Source organism: Orycteropus afer, unplaced genomic scaffold (assembly GCF_000298275.1).
Source record: "Orycteropus afer afer isolate SDZICR_OR568_19922 unplaced genomic scaffold, OryAfe1.0 scaffold00017, whole genome shotgun sequence".
Taxonomy (NCBI): domain Eukaryota; kingdom Metazoa; phylum Chordata; class Mammalia; order Tubulidentata; family Orycteropodidae; genus Orycteropus; species Orycteropus afer.
The window spans coordinates 4,455,264-4,476,262 of record NW_006921604.1 but is presented as its reverse complement, the minus strand read 5'-3'; the positions used below and the strand labels follow the sequence as shown (position 1 = coordinate 4,476,262).

The 20,999-nt window shown below is 40.3% G+C and overlaps 1 protein-coding gene across 1 annotated transcript in view; it reads left to right on the top strand.

The window, feature by feature from the left end:
* Positions 1 to 20,999, top strand: part of ACOXL (acyl-CoA oxidase like) — a 613,336-nt gene that overhangs the window by 111,896 nt on the left and 480,441 nt on the right. The window contains exon 9 of the mRNA XM_007959419.2: positions 13,495 to 13,529. Coding sequence (XP_007957610.2) covers positions 13,495 to 13,529 — 35 coding nt within the window. The remainder of the gene's footprint in view (positions 1 to 13,494; positions 13,530 to 20,999) is intronic.

Genomic DNA, 20,999 nt, shown 5'->3' with positions numbered 1-20,999 from the left:
TTTTTGGCTATATAATTATTGGTTGGCAAGTTTTCTCTTTCAGTATTTTATATATGTCATTCTATTGCCTTCTTGCCTGCATGGTTTCTGCTGAGAAATCAGAGCTTAGTCTTACTGGTTCTCCTTTGTAGGCTACTTTTTTTTTTTTTTCCTCCTGAGTTGCTTTCAAGATTCTTTCTTTGTCTTTGGTTTTGGGAAGTTTGATTATGATATGTCGTGGTGATTTCTTTGGGGTTCTGTCCTTTTTGGAATCTGTTGAGCTTCTTGAATACATATCTTTTTGTCTTTACCATGTTGGGGAAGTTTTCTTCCAACCAGTCTTTGATGATTTTCTCGGTGCTTCTTTTTTTTCCTCTTCCTATTCTGGAGTTTCAGTCACAAATAAGTTATTCCTCTTTATGATGTCCCAAATGGATCTTAACCTCTCTTCATTTTGTTTAATTTTTTTTCAACTTTTATTGTGGTGAAAACATACATAAGAAGACATTTGCCAACATAACAACTTCCACATTTATAGCTCAGAGACATTGATGACATTTTTCATGTTGTGCCTCCATTATTGCTATACTTTTCCAAAATATTCCACTACCATCAGCATAAACTCAATGCCTTGTAAACAAAAGCTTGTCCTTTTAATTCCTTTTTTTCTGATTTTTCCTCCACCAGATTGGTGTTGAGAGATTTGTCTTCAATTTCACTAATTCCATGTTCCAGTGATTCAGTTCTGCTCCTTATTCCTTCCAACGCATTATCCATTTCTGAAATTTTAGTTTTAATCTTTTGGATTTCTATTTGCTGTTTATGTGTGGTTTCTAATTTTCCATTTAGAGTTTCTTCTTCTTCTTTTTTGAATTGTTTCAGAATTTTGTCTGTGTTTTCCTTGATTTTGTCTGTGGTTTTCTCTCAATTTATTGCAGGTACCTAAATATAATTCTTTTGAATTCCTTATCAGGTAGTTCCACTTGTATTTCTTCCTCTGGAAGATTTTCTGGTCCTATGCTTTGCTCAGTGTTTTGAGGAATTGTGGCAACCCCCCCTTTTTTTTGTTCATGTGGTGGTGAAGTGCTTAAGGCATTTGACTGTTAACCAGAAGGCTGGTGGTTCAAACCCACCAGCCACTCCTCGGAAGGAAGATTGGGCAATCTACTTCCGTAGAGATACCACCTTGGAAACCCAAGAAGGGGTTGCTATGAGTCGAATTGACTCAATAGCAATGAGTTTGGTTTTTTGGTGTGTGATTTGAAGTTTTCTCTTCTCTCTGAGACATTGTAGCATTATTATATTAATTTGATGATTATATGTTGGTTTCCTTTGCAGTGATTTTTTAATTTTGTTCTGTTTCAATACAGTGGGCAATGGGGAAGTTGTGTTACTCTGGTCTTTAGTTTAGCAGCACTGGAGAACTCATCATCTGTCTCTGCACAGATGTGGTAGCAGGTGGGAATGTGGGCACAAGTCTCTGATCACTGTTCATGCATAGCAGCTGAGGGCAGCCTGGGCAGGTGTTGTCTGTCATCTGTTGTCTATCCAGTAGTGCTGGAGTGGGTTGTGGCACTCACCCAGTAAGTGAGGCAACAGGTGTGGGTGAGTATGGTTGGGTAGGGTCACTGGCTTCCAACTGCTAGGGAAAGAAAGAAATTAGGCGGGGGTAAGATGGGAAGGGAGAGGAAAAAAAAAGAAAAGAAAGAAAGCAAAAAAAAAAAAAAAATGAAGGCAGAAGGAGGAGCCATCTAAGAAGAAAGAAAAATATGAAAACGGAAAAGAAAAAAAAGAAAAGGAAGTAAAACAAACAACAACAAAAAAAAAAGAAGAAACATATGTGGCACAGCACTGGCAAAAATGATAGTCACCAAACATGGCTGCAGTGGAAATGTGGCACTTGATCCACAGTCCCCTCCATATGGAGGGTCAAGGTGGCACTCATGAACTTCGAAGGTCATGGGGGCAGGGTACTCACTTAGCTAGATTCAAAAAAGGAAAAAGAAGGAAAAGAAAAGAATAATGGCATGGGGAAGAGGGAGAAAAAGATAAAAGTGAAAGGGGAAAACAACAAGGGGAGGAGAAGAGAGAATGAGAAGGGAAGAAGGAAAAAGAAAAAAACAGGAAAAAAAAAGGTGTGTTAGCTCCCAAGTTCAGGTACAGCAGTAAAATGGAGCTCACTGTGGGGGAGCTGATACTGCCCTCCATGGAGGGATGGCAGCCAGTGCTGCTGACCATGGAAGTGGAGGCAGGAAGAAAAGGAAAGAAAAGAGAAAGAAGTATAAAAGGGCAAAGAGGAAGAAATAAAAGAAAATAAAGGAAAGGAAAACAGGGGGAGAGAAGGGATGAGCAAAGAAGAAGGAAAAAGGAAATAAAAATAGTAATAAAGAAAATAAAACAGCACAGCAGTGTTGAAAGTGACAGCCACCAAGCACAGCTGTGCCAGAGGATGCACTTCTGAGGAGTGGGGACAGGAGCTACTATCCAAGTGGGCACAGGGGAAGGGCTCCCATGCTTAGCAAAGATGGAAAGGCAGACGAACTAAGCAGAAAGATTTAAAAAAAAAATTGAAAGGGCAGTTCAGCACTGGCAGTGGGGGAGTTTGGCTGCAGGGTGGGTGGGGGTGGGGAAGGCCAGGTCTCTGGTCACTGGGAGGTTGTGCAAGGTAAAGGGGCAGGGCTGACCTCTCTGGTCGTCTGCTCACCAGTGTGGGTGCTGGTGCAGTCCTGGGCAATTGGAGCCAGTTACCTGGTTTCTGCATTGACTGGAACACTGCTTGCGATAATTTAAAATGGCCACATTTTGCTGATTAGCAGTTTGCTGCTGGTTGTCAGCTGTTTTTGTGTAGTCTCTTCCTCTCATCAATATTTGATCTACTTCTGTATCCTTTCCTTTGGTGCTCCGATATCCAGTATTGTCATCTGTACCTGTTTCCGTTGTTTTCTTTGAGTCTTTATTGTAGAAATTCACTCACTGCTGTAGAGTCGAACCCAACTCATAGTAACCCGTCCTTGGGTTTCTGAGGCTATATCACTATGGAAGTAGATTGCCCAACCTTCCTCTTGAGGAGTGGCTGGTGGGCTTGAACCACCAGCCTTCTGGTTAGCAGTCAAATACCTTAGGCACCATACTACCAGAGCTCCTTTTATTGTTGAAGGTTTTTGTATAATGTACCTGCCTTGTCTGCCATCTTGGTTGGACCTGGAACCAGCAATTGCTTTTTTATTTTGGCTTTAAATTATATAGTGTCTCTTTCCACAACATATCTACTGCCCTGTTCTTAACAGCTGCCATCATATTTCATGGAAAGCTTCATTTTTAGCTTATATCCCTTATACCTAAGGAGAGGGCTCAGTATTTTGTTTGCTTGTTTTATGTAATTTTTTAATATTCTGTAGAAACTAGACAGAGGAGAAGGTTAGAGGCTGGTTAGAAGGCAGATAAGTGTTTTTCGGCGTTCATTAGACAAAGTTTAATATTCATTAATGATAAAATCTCTCCGAAAAATAGGAATAGAGGGAAATGTCCTAAACCTGATAAATTTCATCATCAGAAACCCTACAACAAATGTTATACTGTGCAGTGAGATTCTGCACAGTATCTCCTTAGGATTGGAAACAAGGCAAGAGTGCTTTCACTGCTTTTGTTCAACATAGTGCTGGAAGTTCTAGTCAGTGCATAAGTCAAGAAAAGGAAAAAAAAAGGCATTCAGAGAAGAAAGGAAGACATAAACCTGGCCCTGAACTACTAACTGAATTTGGCAAGGTTGGTGGATACAGGACAAACATAGGAAAGTCAATTGCATTTCTGTATAGCAGCAATGGATACATGGACACTGATATTAAAAACACAGTACTGTTTATAATTATTCAAAAAATTATGGAATACTTGAATGTAAATCTAACAAAATATACACAAGACCTACTGAGAATTGCACAACTGATGAAAGAGAACCAAGAAGACTTCTGCAAGAGAGACATAGCATATTTATAGATTGGAAGTCTCAGCATAGTAAAGATGTCAGTTTTCCCCAAATTAATATACAAATTTACTGCAATTCTTACCAAAATCCCAGCAGGATTTTTTGTAGATAGAGAAAAGATTTTTCTAAAATTTATATGGACAGTAAAGGAACTAAAATAGCTAAAAAAAAAAAAAAAAAAAAAAAAATTGGAGAAGATTTAAGTGGGAGAAATCAGTCTGTTAGTTTTTAAAACTTATTACATAGCTACAGTAATCAAGACTGTGGTGCTAGCCAAAGAATAGACACATAGGTCAGTGGAACAGAATAGAAAACCCAGAAATGAATGCTTATAGATATGCTCAATTGATTTTCCTTTTTAAAATAAAGATTTAAAAGAAATTCAGTGGAGGAATGATAGACTTTTAACAAATGATGCTGGAACTTGAACATCCATAGGTAGAAGAATAAACCTAAGCATAAGTCCCACATCATATACAAAAATTAACTTGGAATGAGTCACAGACTTAAATGTAAAACCTAAAACTATGAAACTTTGAGAAAAACACATAGGAGAAAATCTTTGGGGCTTTGGGGTAGGCAAAGAATTCTTAGATTTGACACAAAGTCCTGAACCATTAAAGTGAAAAAAAGTGGCTAAATTGGACTTAATCAAAATAAGAAAACTTACTGCTCTGTGAAAGACTTTGTCCTAAGGATGAATAGAGAAGCTAAAGACTGGGAGAAAATATTTGCAAACTATATATCCAGTACAGATCTAGTATGTACAATATATGTAAAAGGCTCTCAAAACATTAAAAACAAATAATCTAATTAGAAAATGGACAAAAGACGTGAAGAGACATTTCACTGAAGAGGATATGTTGCTGCTGTAAGGTGCTGTCAAGTTGGCTCCAACTCATAACAACTTCACGTACAACAGAGCGAAATGTTACCCAGTCCTGTGTCATTTTTATAATAGTTGCTGTGTTTGAGCCCAACATTGCAGCCACTGTGTCTATCCATATCATTGAGGGTCTCCCTCTTTTTCACTGACTCTCTATTTTACCAAAAATGTTATCTTCTCCAGGGAATGGTCCCTCCTGATAACATGTCCAAAGTATGTGACACAAAGTCTTGCTATGCTTGCCTCTGAGGAGCATTCTGGCTGTACTTGTTCCAAGACAGATTTGTTTTTTCTTCTGGAAGTCCATGATACATTCCATATTCTTCACCAACACCATAATTCAAAGGCATCAATTCTTCTTTAGTCTTTCTTATTTATTGTCCAACTTTCACATGCACATGAGGCAATTGAAAATATCATGAATTGGTTCAGGAGCACTTTAGTCCTGTAGGTGATGTCTTTGCTTTTTAACACTTAGGTCATTTGCAGCATATTTATCCAATATGTCCTTTGGCTTCTTGACTGCTGATTTTGTGGGTGTTGATTGTGGATCCAAGTAAAATGGAATCCTTGACAGTTTGTTTTTTTTTTTGCCATGCTGTTTATTGGTCAGTTGTGAGGATTTTCATTTTCTTTAGGGTTAGGTATAATTCATACTGAAAGCTGTAGTATTTTACCCTCATCAATAAGTGCTTTAAGTCATCTTCACTTCTGGCAAACAGGGTTGTATCATCTGCATATCACAGATTTTTTTTTTTTAATATCACAGGCTGTTAATGAATCTTCCTCCAATTCTGTTGTCACGTTTTTCTTCATAAAGTCCAGCTTCTCAGATTATTTCTTTAGTGTGCAGAATGAATAAATAAGGTGAAAGAATACAACCCTGCCTCACACCTTTTCCAATTTTAAACCTCACAGTATCCCCTTGTTCTGTTTAAACAGCTGCCTCTGGTCCAGGTAAAGACTCCACATGAACACAATTAAGTGTTCTGGAATTCCCAATCTTTGCATTGTTACTCATAAATTTGTTATGATGCATATAGTCAAATGCATTTGTAGAGTAATTAAAACACAGGTAACCATGTTTCTCAGCTTTTGACCAAGATCCATTTGACATTAGCACTGATAGCCCTTGTTCCATATCCTCTTCTGAATCCAACTCTTGGCATTTCCCCATTGATGAATGTATATATACAGTCATTTTTGAATAATCTTCAGCAAAATTTTCCTAGGATATACAGATGACAAATAAGAACATGAAAAGATACTCAGCATCAGTTAACACCATTAGTCAATGTTGTTATTGTTGTTATGTGCCGTCTAGTCGGACCTGACTCATAGCGACCCCTCCTTGGGTTTCTGAGGCAGTATCACTATGGAAGTAGATTGCCCCATCTTCCTTCCAAGGAGTGGCTGGTGGGTTTGAACCACCAGCCTTCTGGTTAGCAATCGAGTGCCTTAGGCACTATGCTACCAGAGCTCCACTGTTGTTGTTGTTATGTGCCACCGAGTCAGACCCGACTCATAGCGACCCCTCCTTGGGTTTCCAAGGTGTTATCACTATGGAAGTAGATTGCCCGACCTTCCTTCCGAGGAGTGGCTGGTGGGTTTGAACCGCCAGTCTTCTGGTTAGCAGTCAAGTGCCTTAGGCACTAGGCTACCAGAGCTCCTCCATTAGTCAATAAGAAAAGACAAATCAAAACCACAATTAAATATCACTATATACATAGGAAAATGGCTAATATATATTTAAAAAGTGATCAAATCAAATGCTGGCAAAGATGCAGAGAAACTGACTCATTCATACATTTCTGATGCTGCATTCTTCTTCATATAGTCCAGTTTCCAAGATTATTTGCTCAGCATACAGATTGAATCAATATGGTGAAAAGATACAACCCTGATGCACACCTTTCCTGATTTGAAACCATGCAGTATCCCCTTGTTCTGTTTGAACGACTGCCTCTTGGGCTATAAACAGTTATTCATGAACACGATTAAATGCTTTGGAATTCCTATTCTTTGCAGTGTTATCCATAATTGGTTATGACCCACATCTGAAAGTGAAGAGGACTTGAAGCACTTACTGATGAAAATCAAAGACTACCGCCTTCAGTATGGATTACACATCAACCTAAAGAAAATAAAAATTCTCACAACTGGACAGATAAGCAATATCATGATAAATGGAGAAAAGATTGGCGTCTTCAAGGATTTCATTTTACTTGAATCCACAACAAATGCCCATAGGAGCAGCCATCAAGAAATCAAATGATGCATTGTACTGGACAGGTCTGCTCTGAAAAGCCTCTTTAAAGTATTCAGAAACAAAGGTGTCACTTTGAAGCTTGAAGTGGGCCTGACCCAAGCCATGGTTTTTTCAATTGCATCATATGCTTGGGAGAGCTGGACAATGAATAAGGAAGATCACTGAACAACTCATGCATTTGAATTATGGTGTTGGTGAATAATATTTAATGTACCATGGACTTCCAGAAGAAAAAACAAATCTGTCTTGGAAGAAGTACAGCAGGAATACTCCTTAGAAGGGAGAACAGTGAGACTTTGTCATGTTTCTTTTTGGTTTTGTTACCAGGAGGGACCAGTCCATGGAGAAGGATATCATGCTTGGTATAGTAGAGGGTCAGCAAAAAGGAGGAAGACCCTCAACAAGGATAGGCACAGTGGCTGAGACAGTGGTTTCAAGCATAGCCATGATTGTGAGGATGGCGTAGGACTGGGCAGTATTTCATTCTGTTGTAAGTGGTATCACTATGAGTTGCAACCAAGTTGATGGCACTTAACAACAACAACAACCTACATTTCTGGTAGGACTATACAATGGTACATCCACTCTGGAAAACAGTTTGACAGTTTCTTATGAAACTAAGCATACAACTGCCATATGACCCAGCAATTGTACTTTGGGACATTTACCCCAGAGAAATGAAAACATATATTCACATAAAAACTTGTACATGAATGTTTATAGGTGCTTTTTTCATTATAGCCAAAACCTGAAAACAATCCAGATGTCTCTCAGTGGATGAATGGTTAAACAAACTGTGATGCATCCTTATCATGGGATGTTTCTATGTGCCATCAACTCAATTCCAACTCATAGGGACCCTGTATGACAGAAAGACTGCCCTATGGGGTTTCCTGGGCTGTAATCTTTATGGGAGGAGATTGCCAGGTCAGCCAAATGTGTAACCATTGTGCCTCTAGAGCTCCTTTACCATGAAATACTACCCAGCAGTAAAAAGGACACACTCTTGATATATGCAACAACATGAATGAATCTCCAGAGAGCTATTCTGAGTTTTTTTAAAAATACATATACAATTTTAAAAGTTACATATTGTGTGGTAGTGTAGTGCTTAAGGCATTTGACTGCTAACCAGAATGCTGGTGGTTCAAACCTACTGGCCATTCCTCGGAAGGAACGTTGGGCAATCTACTTCTGTAGTGATACCGCCTTGAAAACCCAAGGAAGGGTCACTATGGGTCTGACTCAACGGCAGTGAGTTTGGTTTTTGGTTTTTGGTATGTACATAACATTCTTGCAAAGACAAAATTATAGAAATGGAGAAAATAGATTAGTAGTTCTAAGGCAGAGGTGGGAAGGAGAGAGAGATGGGTATGTTTATAAAAGGGCAACATGAGGGATCCTTGTGCTGATGAAAGTGTTCTGGATCCTGACTGTTGTTGTTGCAATATGCTGTTGAGTTGATTCCAACTCATAGCAACCCCTCCTTGGGTTTCCGAGGCAGTGTCACTACAGAAGTAGATTGCCCCATCTTCCTTCTGAGGAGTGGCTGGTGAGTTTGAACCGCCAGCCTTCTGGTTAGCAGTCAAGTGCCTTAGGCACTACACCACTAGAGATCCTTACTGTATCAATGTTAATTCCCTGGTTACACTAGAGTTGTGTGAGATGTTACTATTGGGGGAAATTGGGTAAAGCTTATCTGGGATCTCTCCATATTATTTTTCTTTATTATTTGCTTTACCTGCATGTTAATCTACAGTTATCTCATAATAATAAGTTTTTGTAAAAGATATATATTCTTTCTTTTTCCACAGTGGATTTACTGCACTCTTTTGAATAGTTGCTGGTGTGTTTTATTGGAATGCCTCAATGGGATTCTACCCACACTGGCTTGGTGTATGTGGGTTTCTGCTTCTATCTCATCTTTTCTCCTCCCCTTCATGCTCTTTTCCTATATTTCTCATAAAAAAGAGGAAGGAGCAGTTTTTTTCTTTTCTTTTTCTTTTTTTTAAAGAGAGAAGGAAAAAAAAAAAAGCTTTTCTTGGATTATGTTATAATTCTTGGATCCTTTGAAATAAATAATTAAAAAAAAGTAAACTAAAGAAAAAGCTCTATGTCAGATGGGGATGGAATGGAAGACTCACAAGTAACATGTGGACTCTTTCCAGATTTGCCACAAACACACTGATTCAGATTTGAGACTGAAAACCTGAGGAGAGGCTTGGCAGCAGGAGAAGGTGTAAAGCGAGGTTGCAGACTGGCAGCCCATAGGCCAGATTCCATGGACATGTTTTGCTTGGCTCTCATCGTGTTTGAAAAATATTCAAATTATTTGAACACATGAAGTTTTCACCATAAAACTCTCGGTTTACAGCTTTGCTTGAGGAATCGGAAGCACTTGTGATGGGACTGTGGCTAGTTGGTGGCTGGCCCCGGGAAAGAGCATGGCTCCTGGGCGCAGCCCATGCAAGCCTGTGTGGGCCCTGGTTTTGGGGTTTGCTGCCTCTGGACTTGGGCTTGCTCCACTATTCACCAACTGGGAGACTTTGGGCCTGGCTCTTCAGTGGCTTCTTCCCTCCCATTCTGCTGCCTCATGGCCTTGATGAATGAGAGCTTATCCAAAACCACAAAGCACAGTGCATATGGGAAGAGTGTAAATTCCCAACTTGCAATGGCTGTGGGTCAAGTGGGTATTAGGGAAGAGACCCTTAGTGGCTCTACATGGACACACAAGGAGCTATCTCTGGTATCTTCTAAACAGTAAAACCAAACCACTTGCTGTGGTATCAGTTCAACCCATGGCAGCTCTGTGTGTGTTAGAGTAGAACTGGGCCCCATAGGGTTTTCAGTGGCCGATTTTCAGAAGTGGAGCATCAGGTCTCTTCTTCCGAGGTGCCTCTGGGTGGACTTGAACCTCCAACCTTTTGGTTAGTAGCTGAGTGTGTTAATCCTTTGCACCACCCAGGGACTCTGGTGCTTTCTAAAATACCAAAAAATCAAACTCACTGCCATGGAGTCAGAGCCGACTCATAGCAACCCTTCCTTGGGTTTCCGAGGCGGTATCTTTACGGAAGTAGATTGCCCCATCTTCCCTATTTCTTTTCTCATTTTTTAAATTTAAAATGTGTTTTAAAAGTGTGTTCTAAAATTATTATTATTATTTTAAAAGATCCATGCCATCTATGTGGTACTTTATAGAGCATATCCAGCTACAGCTGGCGTACTTCTGGGTGTTTTATGGCAAATTATTCTCAGATTACCCTTTAATGCAGGAAGGTCTGCCTGTTGTCTGAGCTCTTTGGGTCATATAGAAACCCCTCAGACTTGATACAAAACAGCTGCCTTGGTCAGCTGTTCCAAAAAAGAAGCATTTTCAGGCTGAAGCAGCAGGAAAAAGGTTTTTATAGCTGGTAGAGATTTTGAAAAATGTTAAATTACGTTTTCCTTGCCATTAAAAAGTGATTTAATTTTGTTATTAACAAATTGTATAAGTCTGAAAAGAAGTACTCGGAATGTGAGTTTGTTAAGTGCTTTCTGGAAATACTTACAGTATGTCCTGGGGAGGCATTCTCTAGGGAGGATGGCAGCACAAAACTTCAGCTGACCTCCACACCCCTTGGCCTCAGCTAAGCTGGCCCAGGGGTCATGGGGCCAACCTTCTGGCCTCCCTCCTCTTACCCCTCTTGGTCCCTGCTGAGAATGGCAACAAAAGGGTCAATTGTCTGAGGCCTCCCTTTGTCTGAGGACTTCATGGGCCTCTCTGAATGACAGTGTATCTGGGCATGTGTGTAAGTGCATGTGTGCATGCCTTTGTGTGTATATATGTGCACACATGCTTGTGCATGCAATATGTGCACATGTAAGTGTATGCATGCTTATGTATGCATGCATGTACATGTGTCTGAGTGTGTACAAACATACATATGAGTATGTGTGTGTATGCACAGAGGCATGTGCACAGTATGTGTGTTCATGTATATCCACACATGCAGCAGCGGTGGTGAACCCATTGCCATTGAGTCAATTCTGACCCATAGTGAATCTCCAGAGTAGGGTAGAACTGCCCCTTTGGGTTTTCAAGGCTGTAAATCTTTTGCAGAAGCAGACTGCCTTATCTGTCTCCTGCGGAGCAGCTGGTGGGTTTGAACTATGAGCCTTTTGGTCAGTAGCTAAATGCTTTAACCACTATAGCATCAGATCATCTGGTGGGCAGTGGTGATACTTGCTTAATGTATTTCTTCTTAGCTGGGTGCTGATGCTTCTTAGTGGACTGAGAGGCCTTGGAGAAGCTTTACTGACAGATGGAGATTCCTAAGGTCAAGGGAGAAAAACGTCTCTGGCTCCTCTATTAGCAGATTATGCAGTTGCCTGTGTTTGGTATTTGTTCTTGTACAAAACCCTCAGAGAGTATTTATTTTGTTTATTTATTTTTTACCTCCCTTACCTTCTCTAGGGTCCAATAATATGTAGGAGTGAGGAGGAAAAGGTCTAAGGAGGCCCCTTATACAACTCAGTGGCCAAGTAGGGCCTGTTCCAACCTCAGGCTTCACAGTGAGGCACACAAGAACTTTGCTACACTGTTTCAGCACCTCCCTGGTGCTAATTGGATCCAGTACATTCTGTGTGGAGTTTGAGGCACATTTCCAGAATGATGTGGAAATGTCCCATCCCTGTCCCACCTCATAAGTAGGTTCCCATGTAGCGCCAGACCTTTGTATCAGCTCTGGTCCTCTCGCTAGATGGCAGGTCTTTAATGAGCCCTTTCACACGGAGGCCTGCAGGGAGCATGGCTGGTTTGGCATGGGTGCATGTCAAATCTGTGTCCTGGAGTCTCTGAGATTCTGTTTCTTCCTTAACAAAGATGCCCTTTTAAAAATGACAAGAAACTACACTTGATTCAGAAGCCAGGAAAAAACTAATAAAAATGTTAGTTGAAGTTCACCTTTAAGAAGGATTTATCTCCCAACCCTCCTTTAACCAGCATAGCTGCCATTTGACAGCTTTTCCAATGTTTCTCTTCTTGTCCTCTAGCCCCCACTTCCCCTCCCTATTCCAAAAAAAAAAAAAAAAACAAAAAGCATTGCTATCGAGTTGGTTCCGACTCATAGTGACTCTACTCCAGTAAGGGTTTATCTTTCAACTGTGGAAAAGCCACCAATTAAACAGTGCTCCAAAAGTTATCAAAATATTCAGCTGGTAAAGCTATCTTATAATTAGCCTAACTGTAAGCCAGAACTTTCTAACCCCAGGAAATGTAAAGTTACCCAGCAGGTGAAATCTGCAAATTGGTCATCTGGACCTTTTGGCTACAGTTTCTGTTTTATTTCTTTCCCAAAGCAATTTCCTCCTTGTCCTTTAAATTCTTGATTTCCCTGAGGTATCTTCCTCTTCTGTTTGTGTAAGTCTCAAAGAAACAGACTCCTGGTTTAACTGAGATAGACAGTTGGATCAATTCAGGTGAATGTAGTATGAATTCAACTTGATTTTGTGTATTTCATGCCTCCATTTTTAGGTGAAGGAGCTCTGGTGGTGCAGTGGTGTAAAATATTCGGCTGCTGATCGACAGGTCGGCAGATCAAACCCACCAGCAGATTTACAGCCTTGGAAACCCTATGAGCAATTCTACTGTGTCTTGAGGATTGCTTTATGTTAGAATTGATGTGATGGCAGTGGGGTGTTTTTCGTGGGTTTTTATCGCATGAGAGGTTTCTATAACACCCCTGCAGAATAAAGAGGAAATCGCAGTTTCACCTCGGCCTCCTCTTGTTGTCATGCCCAACAATTGTGTGCACCCAAGCAGACTGTCTCTTGATTTCACACGTGTTATTTTCAGCTCAATTTCTTTGCTGCCTCCAGAACTGAGGCTTGTTAGCTCTGGGTTTATGGGATCGAAGTGAAAAGCTGTGCTGATCTTCCCCAGGGGTCTCTGGCCCAGGTGGCCAGTCCCTTGATGGCCTGTGCTCCACTTGGTGCCCCAAGGGCAGGGAGAGGGGAGACTAACTTCTAGGACCTGTGACCATGGTCTCCTAACATGGACTGGCTTAGCCATAAACCTTGGAACCAGTCACACACTGCAATCTCCCCCATTCCCTGCTTTGTTTCAGAGCTGAAAAACCTGTTCTCGGAGTCTTTCCAGATGAGGGAGACCTCTGTCTGATTCACAGTGTAGTGTTTTAGGCCTCTTTAAGACCTTTTCAAAATATGAATATCCTTTAAGAGCTAAGTTGAAACTAAAGATCTGTCATTAAAATGTGTTATTTATGAAGCATACGCAGTAGGACATTTTATGAATAATTGACCATATTAAGTTAATTTTCTTGAGTATCCAACATATTCTTGACATAATTTAATATATTTTTTTTCTCTTTTTAATTACAGCTTGGGTTGACAATAGCCATTCGTTACAGCCACAGGTAAAGCTTTAAAAATTTTCTTTTAAGAAACATTCTTATATTGTATAGCAGTTGGTTTGCTATAGTATAAAGGTTCTGGTGCTTATTTTTATTTTATGTTTTGTATGTGATTTCTCTACCCATTATGCCCATGTCGAAACAATTAGATGAAATCATTTTATTTGCTTGATAGGCGGGGTGAGTTGCTATTTGAAGGAATAAAGTTTTTACATAAAAGTTGTGGTAGGTAGCACATTTCTTTAAAATATGATGAGCTCTGGTAGCATAGTGCCTAAGGCACTTGACTGCTTACCAGAAGGCTAGCGGTTCAAACCCACCAGCCACTCCTGAGAAGGAAGATGGGGCAATCTACTTCCGTAGTGATACTGCCTCAGAAATCCAAGGAGAGGTCTCTATGAGTCGGGTCCGACTCGATGGCACATAATAACAACAACAAGTGCAGGGACCCAGGAGTGGTTTCTGGAAATGTACTCTCTGTCCAAGGAGCCCTGATGGGGCATTGATTAAGTGCCCGGCTACTAACAGAGAGGTTTGGTAGTTCAAACCCATCCATGGAGGCCTTGGGAGAAAGTCCTGGCCATTTGTTCCTGTAAAGATTACAGCCGAGAAAAATCCATGGGCGGTTCTACTCTGTCACACAGGGTTACTATGAGTGAGAGTCAGCTTGATGGCACCCAACAACCATACCAGTTCTCTGTCCAAGTGTCAGAAACAAAATCAGGGACACCCTGTGTGAGAGCCAAGGCCAGGAAAACAGAAGCCAGGCAAGGTGTTGTCGTTGAAGCCCTTTTCCCCTCCATGGGATATTTTCCTCTCCTTTCTCAGGTATGTGTGAGTAAGGCCAATGCTCCCCTTGGTTTTTGTCCTGCTTCATGATTTCTGCCTTTGTCTCAATTGCATAAATTTATGGAAACCGTTGTTTGTTTTAGTAGGTCAACCCTTTCTCCTTTGCACTCATCAAAATGTCTTAAAATGTTGAATTAATTAGAGCAAAATGCCAAGGGTGGTCAGCACTGTGCTCTTATTGTTGTTGTGTGCCATTGTGTTGGACCCGACTCATAGTGACCCCTCCTTGAGTTTCTGAGGCAATTCACTATGGAAGTAGATTGCCCAGGCTTCCTTCTGAGGAGAGGCTCATAGCCTTGCCAAAGTGCCATTGTGGATAATGGGCTTAAATTCATTTTCCTCTGGGTACAGGCTGAACTCTGGGACATTTGGCATTCTCTTGCTATTGGAAAGGTCCAAACCAAAACCAAACTCACTGCCTTGGAGTCGGATTTGACTCATAGTGACCTCTCCTTGGGTTTCTGAGGCAGTGTCACTATGGAAGTAGATTACCCAACCTTCCTTCTGAGGAGTGGCTGGTGCGTTTGAACCTCCAGCCTTCTGGTTAGCAGTCAGGTGCCTTAGGCACTACGCTACACTACCAGAGCTCCTTGGTTGGTTGTTGGTTGCTGTTATTATTCACCTCATAGGCCTGTCTACTACTTGGCTGAAAGTTGAGCCACAGGGGTGACTTTAGTTCTAGTTTTGAAGGAAGGGTGACTAAGGGCCAGATTAGGGGTTCTACCAGTCTCCATTAGACTAGTAAATCTGGTCTTTTTTATGACTTTGAATTTTGTTACATATTTTTCTCCCACTCTATCCAGGACCTCCTGTTGTGATTCCTTTCAGAGCACTCAGCAGCATGGGCAAGCATCATCTAATTTTTCTGGTCTCAGCATTGTAGAGGCTGAAGTACACATGGTCCATTAGTCCTTGGTCTAACTGTTTCCTTTTATCTTTTATTTTCTTCACTTTTCTTTGTTCTGGACAGGGAGAGACCAATAGGTGCACCTTAGATGGTTGCTCATAAACTTTTAAAACAGCATTCACTACTCACCAAAGTAGGATATAGAACATCGTCTTTGTGAATTGTGTGAGGGACATTTTTGGATATCCTTGGAGGAAGGTTGCTTCAAAGATGCTCATGATCACTTGTATGTTTCAGAGGAGTCATACATGTGCATGGTGCTTGCACATAGCAGAGTCATGGAGTCCTGCAGGTCATGGTGCTGCCCTACCTGAGTAGCCAGGGTGCTGCCACAGATTGAGGCATATGAACCTGGTATTAGTGACATGCTGCAATACCATCCTTTCATTGCTTTGTTTTAGAGCTGAAAGAGCTCTGTTTTGAAGTCTTTCCTGATGAGGGAGACCTTCTGTCTAATTCACAACACAGTCTTTTGTAGTTAGGAAGCATGGTGTGGACACTGGATACTGGATGTGTTGTATCGGGGAGGGGACTGGAAATGCTCTCTCAAGAACTTCCAAGAGCCTCTTTTTGTAGAATGTCCTAATTGTGATCTGCTCTAGAATTAGATTGTGTGTGTGTGTGTGTGATATTTTAACATTTCCTTTCTATCCTTTTCATTGAGTTTTCCTCTCAGTGATACACGAGTCTTGCACATCAGGGAAAGTAGGTATCTGTTTATGCAGGAGAGCTAAAGGTGCCTCTCCTTAAGAAAGCTGAGATTTTGTTTTAGCTCTGAGAACAATGTATGCTCTTTCCCATGATGGTGAAGCTTACTGTCCTGTGGCTCTGGGGAGAGCTATAATTTGTGCAGAAAGTTAAACTATGTTGATTGAAAACAAAGGTTTCTTTTTATATATTGTCAGGCTGAGGGAATTTTTGTCAGAATTGGTTTCATGATAATGTTTTCTTCTTTTTTTGTGTGTGTTCAACCCTGTCAAATCAAGTAAGATAAGACAACAGTAAAAGCAGGATAGACCTGAGAAGGGCCTGGCTTCTTGGTGCCTTTGCCTTCTTGCACTAGTCTGTGGTTTTGGGCCTACTCCCTCACCAGAGGCCATGGTGGGGCCTAGCATCTTTCTGTATTGTCATCAACATGTTGCTCAGTTGGTGGAGACTCTTCTCTGGGCTAAGAATGCCCTTGATTTGGGAAGGATACAGGTCTTCTTTGCCTTTACTGGTAGTCATGGTGTCTCTCTTAGGATTGAGGGAGGTAGATGAGCTCTGGGCCTGGAATGGACTTTGCATTTGTTTCCCAGAGCAGGCCAGCCTTGCTGAGGAACCATAGCCCTTTAGGAGGAAGGGCACCTGTTAGGGGCCAATGAGCATTCTGATGCTCACCTGTAGGATCCTGTCATATGTTCAGACTTAAGACTTGGGAAAATGGAGAAAACGGTTTAATCTCTGAATCTTCAAACATGTCTCTGGTGTGTCCCTGGCTCTAGTCTCTCTGGACCAACGCATTTCTTTTATAATACTTTGCTAAGAAACTGGATGGAAAATAGCCAGTGACTTAAAGTGGTCAGTATTGCTTGACATCCTAAACACTATGTCTTAGAAGCTGAGTGGTTTTAGATAACTTATCTGTCTCCCCAGCCTTATACTCTGTAGCCTTATACTCTGTAGTTTATAAGCAGATTTGTTTCTCATTTGTTATCTAAAAATACCTATTCTGAAGGTTGTTGTGAAAAAGAGATTTTAGGCAGAAAGCATTGATCTCATGGATGGCATAAGAAGGTCTGTGGCAAAAGATACTGTGATTTTTAAAGCACTGACCATCTTAATCTGAGAGAAGGGTAAATACTTCTATAATGAGACCAGAGCAAGCCCCCAAATCCATCCATGTGAGTTCTTTGCTCTAAAATGAAAGGTTTTGGGTGCAAAAATCCTTATTAAAAACTCTTTATTAGAGAGTGGAGAGCTTTGGAATTGCTCATTCTGCAGCCACATTTGTGGAGCCTCTTCTATTTCTATGGCTGTATAATGCCATAAAACCACCATAAAAAGTTAAGGGATTTGTGAGTCAGAGATTTGGAAAGGGGGGTGAAGATGGCTTCTCTTTGCTTCATGGAGTCTGTGGCCTCTACTAGAAGACTTGAGAGCTGGGGACTGGAACCATGGGAAGTCTTGTTCACTCACATGTCTGTTGGGTGATGGTGGATGTTGGCTGAGGTCTCTGTTCTTCTCCACATGGGCTCTTCATATGGTCTCCACATGGGCTATTGGACTCCTTCACAGCATGGCAGTTGGTTTTCTCAGAACTAGTGTATTGCGAAGAGAGAGTCAAGTGGAAGTTGTTTCATTTCTGTGACCCAGCCCAGGAAGTCACATAGCATCATTTCTACCTTATTCTATTGTTTGGGCCAGTCACAAGTCCCATCTGTGTTCAAAGGGAAGAGCAGAAACTTCACTTCTCAGTGGAAGGTAAGTTGGTCACATTATAACAAAAGCAGATGGCAAATGGGAGATATTGGTGTGACCATCTTTGGAAAATGCAATCTGTCACAGAGCTCAGCTGAATGTTGGAATATGTATTTGGAACATGTGTGGAAAGAAATTTAAGACACTGTCCTTCCTGAAGCCACTAATTTGTTGTCGGGTGCTGTTGAGTCAGTTCTGACTCATGGTGAACCTGTGTACAACAGAACAAAATATTGTCTGGTCCTGCACCATCCTCAAAATTTTTGCTGTGTTTGAGCCTATTGTTATAGCCACATTGTCAATCCATCTTGTTAAGGGTCTTTTTTTTTTTTTTCCTGACCCTCTGTTTTACAAAACACGATGTCCTTCTCCAGGGACTAGTCCTTCCTCAACATGTGCAAAGTATGTGAGACAAAGTCTCACTGTCTTTGCTTCCAAGGAGCATTCTGGCTGTACTTCTTCTAAGACAGATTTGTTCATTCTTCTGGCAGTCTACATTACATTCTATATTCTTTGTCAACATCATAATTCAAATGCTTCAATTCTTAGTTGGTCTTTCTTATTCATTGTCCAGGTTTCACATTCATATGAGGTGGTTCAAAATACCATGACTTAGGTCAGGCACACCTTAGTCTTCAATGTGACATCTTTGCTTTTTAACACTTTTAGGGAAGTGTTTTGCAGCACATTTGTCCAATGAGGTGTGTCATTTGATCTCTCTTGACTGCTGCTTGCATGGGCATTGATTATGGATTAAGTAAAAGGAAATCCTTGGCAACTGCAATATTTTCTCCATTTATCACAATGCTGCTTATTGGTCAAGTTGTGAGGATTTTTGTTTTCTATATATTGAAGTGTAATCCATACTGAAGGCTGTAGTCTTTGATCTTCATCAGTAAGTGCTTCAAGTCATCTTCACTTTCAGCAAGCAAGGTTGTGTCATCTGCATATCGCAGGTTATTAGTGCGTCTTCCTCCAATTCTGATGCTGCATTGATATAGTCCAGCTTCTTGGATTATTTCCTCATTGTACAGATTGAATAAGTATGGTGAAAAGATAGAACTCTGATGCACACCTTTCCTGATTTTAACCATGCAGTATCCCCATTTTCTGTTCAAATGGTGGCCTCTTGATCTATGTACAGGATTCTCATGAGCACAATTAATTGTTCTGGAATTCCCACTCTTTGCAGTGTTATCTGTAATTTTTTATGATCCACACAGTCAAATGCCATTGCATAGTCAATAAAACACAGGTAAACATCTTTCTGTTCTCTGTTTTCAGCAAAGATCCATCTGACATCAGCAATGATATCCCTCATTCCTCTTCTGAATCAGGCTTGAATTTCTGGCAGTTCCCTGTCAATAAACTGCTGCAATCATTTCTGAATTATCTTCAGCAAAATTTTACTTGTGTGTGATATTAATAAAAAACCAAACTATTATTGATGATATTGTTTGATAATTTCTGTATTCTGCTGGATCACTTTTCTTTAGAATGGGCACAAATATGGATCTTTCCAGTTGGTTGACTATGTAACTGTCTTCTAAATATTCTTGGCATAGACACATGAATTCTTCCAAGGTTGCATCCATATTTTGAAACATCTCAATTTGTATTCTATCAATTTCTGGAGCTTTTTTTTTTTTTTTTTTTTTGTGAATGCCTTCAGTCTTCAGTGCAGCTTGGACTTATTCCTTCAAGGTCATTGGTTCTTGATCATCTACTACCTCTTGAAATGGATGAATGTTGACCAATTCTTTTTTGGTACAGTGACACTATGTATTCCCTCCATCTTCTTTTAATGCTTTCTGCATCATTCAATATTTTGCCCATGGAATCCTTCAATATTGCAACTTGAGGCTTGAATTTTTTCTTCAGTTCTTTCAGCTTGAGAAATGCCAAGTATGTTCTTCTCTTTTGGTTTTCTAACTCCAATTCTCTACACATTTCTTCATAATACTTTACTTTGTCTTCTTGAGCTGTCCTTTGAAGTCTTTTTCAGCTCTTTTATATCATCATTTCTTCCATTTGCTTTAGCTACTCTTATGTTCAAAAACAAGCTTTGGAGTCTCTTCTGACAGTCATTTTAGTTTTTCTCTGTCTCTCTCATCTTTTTAGTAACCTTTTGTTTTTTCATGTATAATGTCCTTGATGATATCCCACAACTTGTCTGGTCTTTTGGCAATCAATTCTTTAGTATTCAGTCTATTCTTGAGATTGTCTCTAAATTCAGGTGGGATATGCTCAAGGTTGTACTTTGGTTCTCATGGACTTGTTTTAATTCTCTTCACCTTCAGCTTGAACTTGTATATGAACAAATGATGGTCTGTTCCACAGTTGGTTCTTGCCCTTCTTCTGACTGACAATATTGAATTTCTTCATTGTCTCTTTCCACAGGTGTATTCAATTGATTCCTGTGCATTCTTTTTAGTGAGGTCTACATGTACAGTATCTCATATATATTTTTAGGCAGTTTATGTTGTTGAAAAAAGGTATTTTCAACAAAGAAGTTGTTGGTCTTGAAAAATTCTATCATACGATCTCTGATATTGTTTCTATCACCAAAGTCATCTAATTACTGATCTTTCTTCATTTCCAACTTTTGCATTCCAATCACCAGTAATTATCAATGCATCTTGATTGCTTGCTTAATCAATTCCAGACTCTAGAAGTTGGTAAAAATTTCCAACTTCTTCATCTTTGGCCTTAGTTGTTGATGCGTAAATTTGAATAATAGTCTTCCTTGTAGGCACATGAATTTTATCCCAGCACTAACAGCATTGTACTTCAGGATAGATTGTGAAATATTCTTTTCAGTGAGAAATGGAATGCTATTCCTTTTCAATTTGTCATTCCCGGCATAGTAGACTACATGATTGTCTGATTCAAAATGGCTAATACCAGCCTATTTCAGTTCACCAATGCCTAGGATATCATGCATTCCATTTTATTTCTGATGACTTTTAGTTTTACTAGGTTTCTATTTTATACATTCCACATTATGAGTATGAATGGATGTTTATAGTTGTTTCTTCTCATTTTGAGTAATGCCTCATCAGCAAATGAAGATCTTGAAAGTTTTATTCCATCCATGTCATTAAGGTTGACTTACTTTGAGGAGGCAGATCTTCCCTAGTCGTATTTTGAGTGCCTTTCAATCTGAGGGGCTCACCTTCTGACACTAGATCAGATAATGTGGTAGCATAGTGCCTATGGCACTTGACTGCTAACCAGAAGGCTGGTGGTTCAAACCC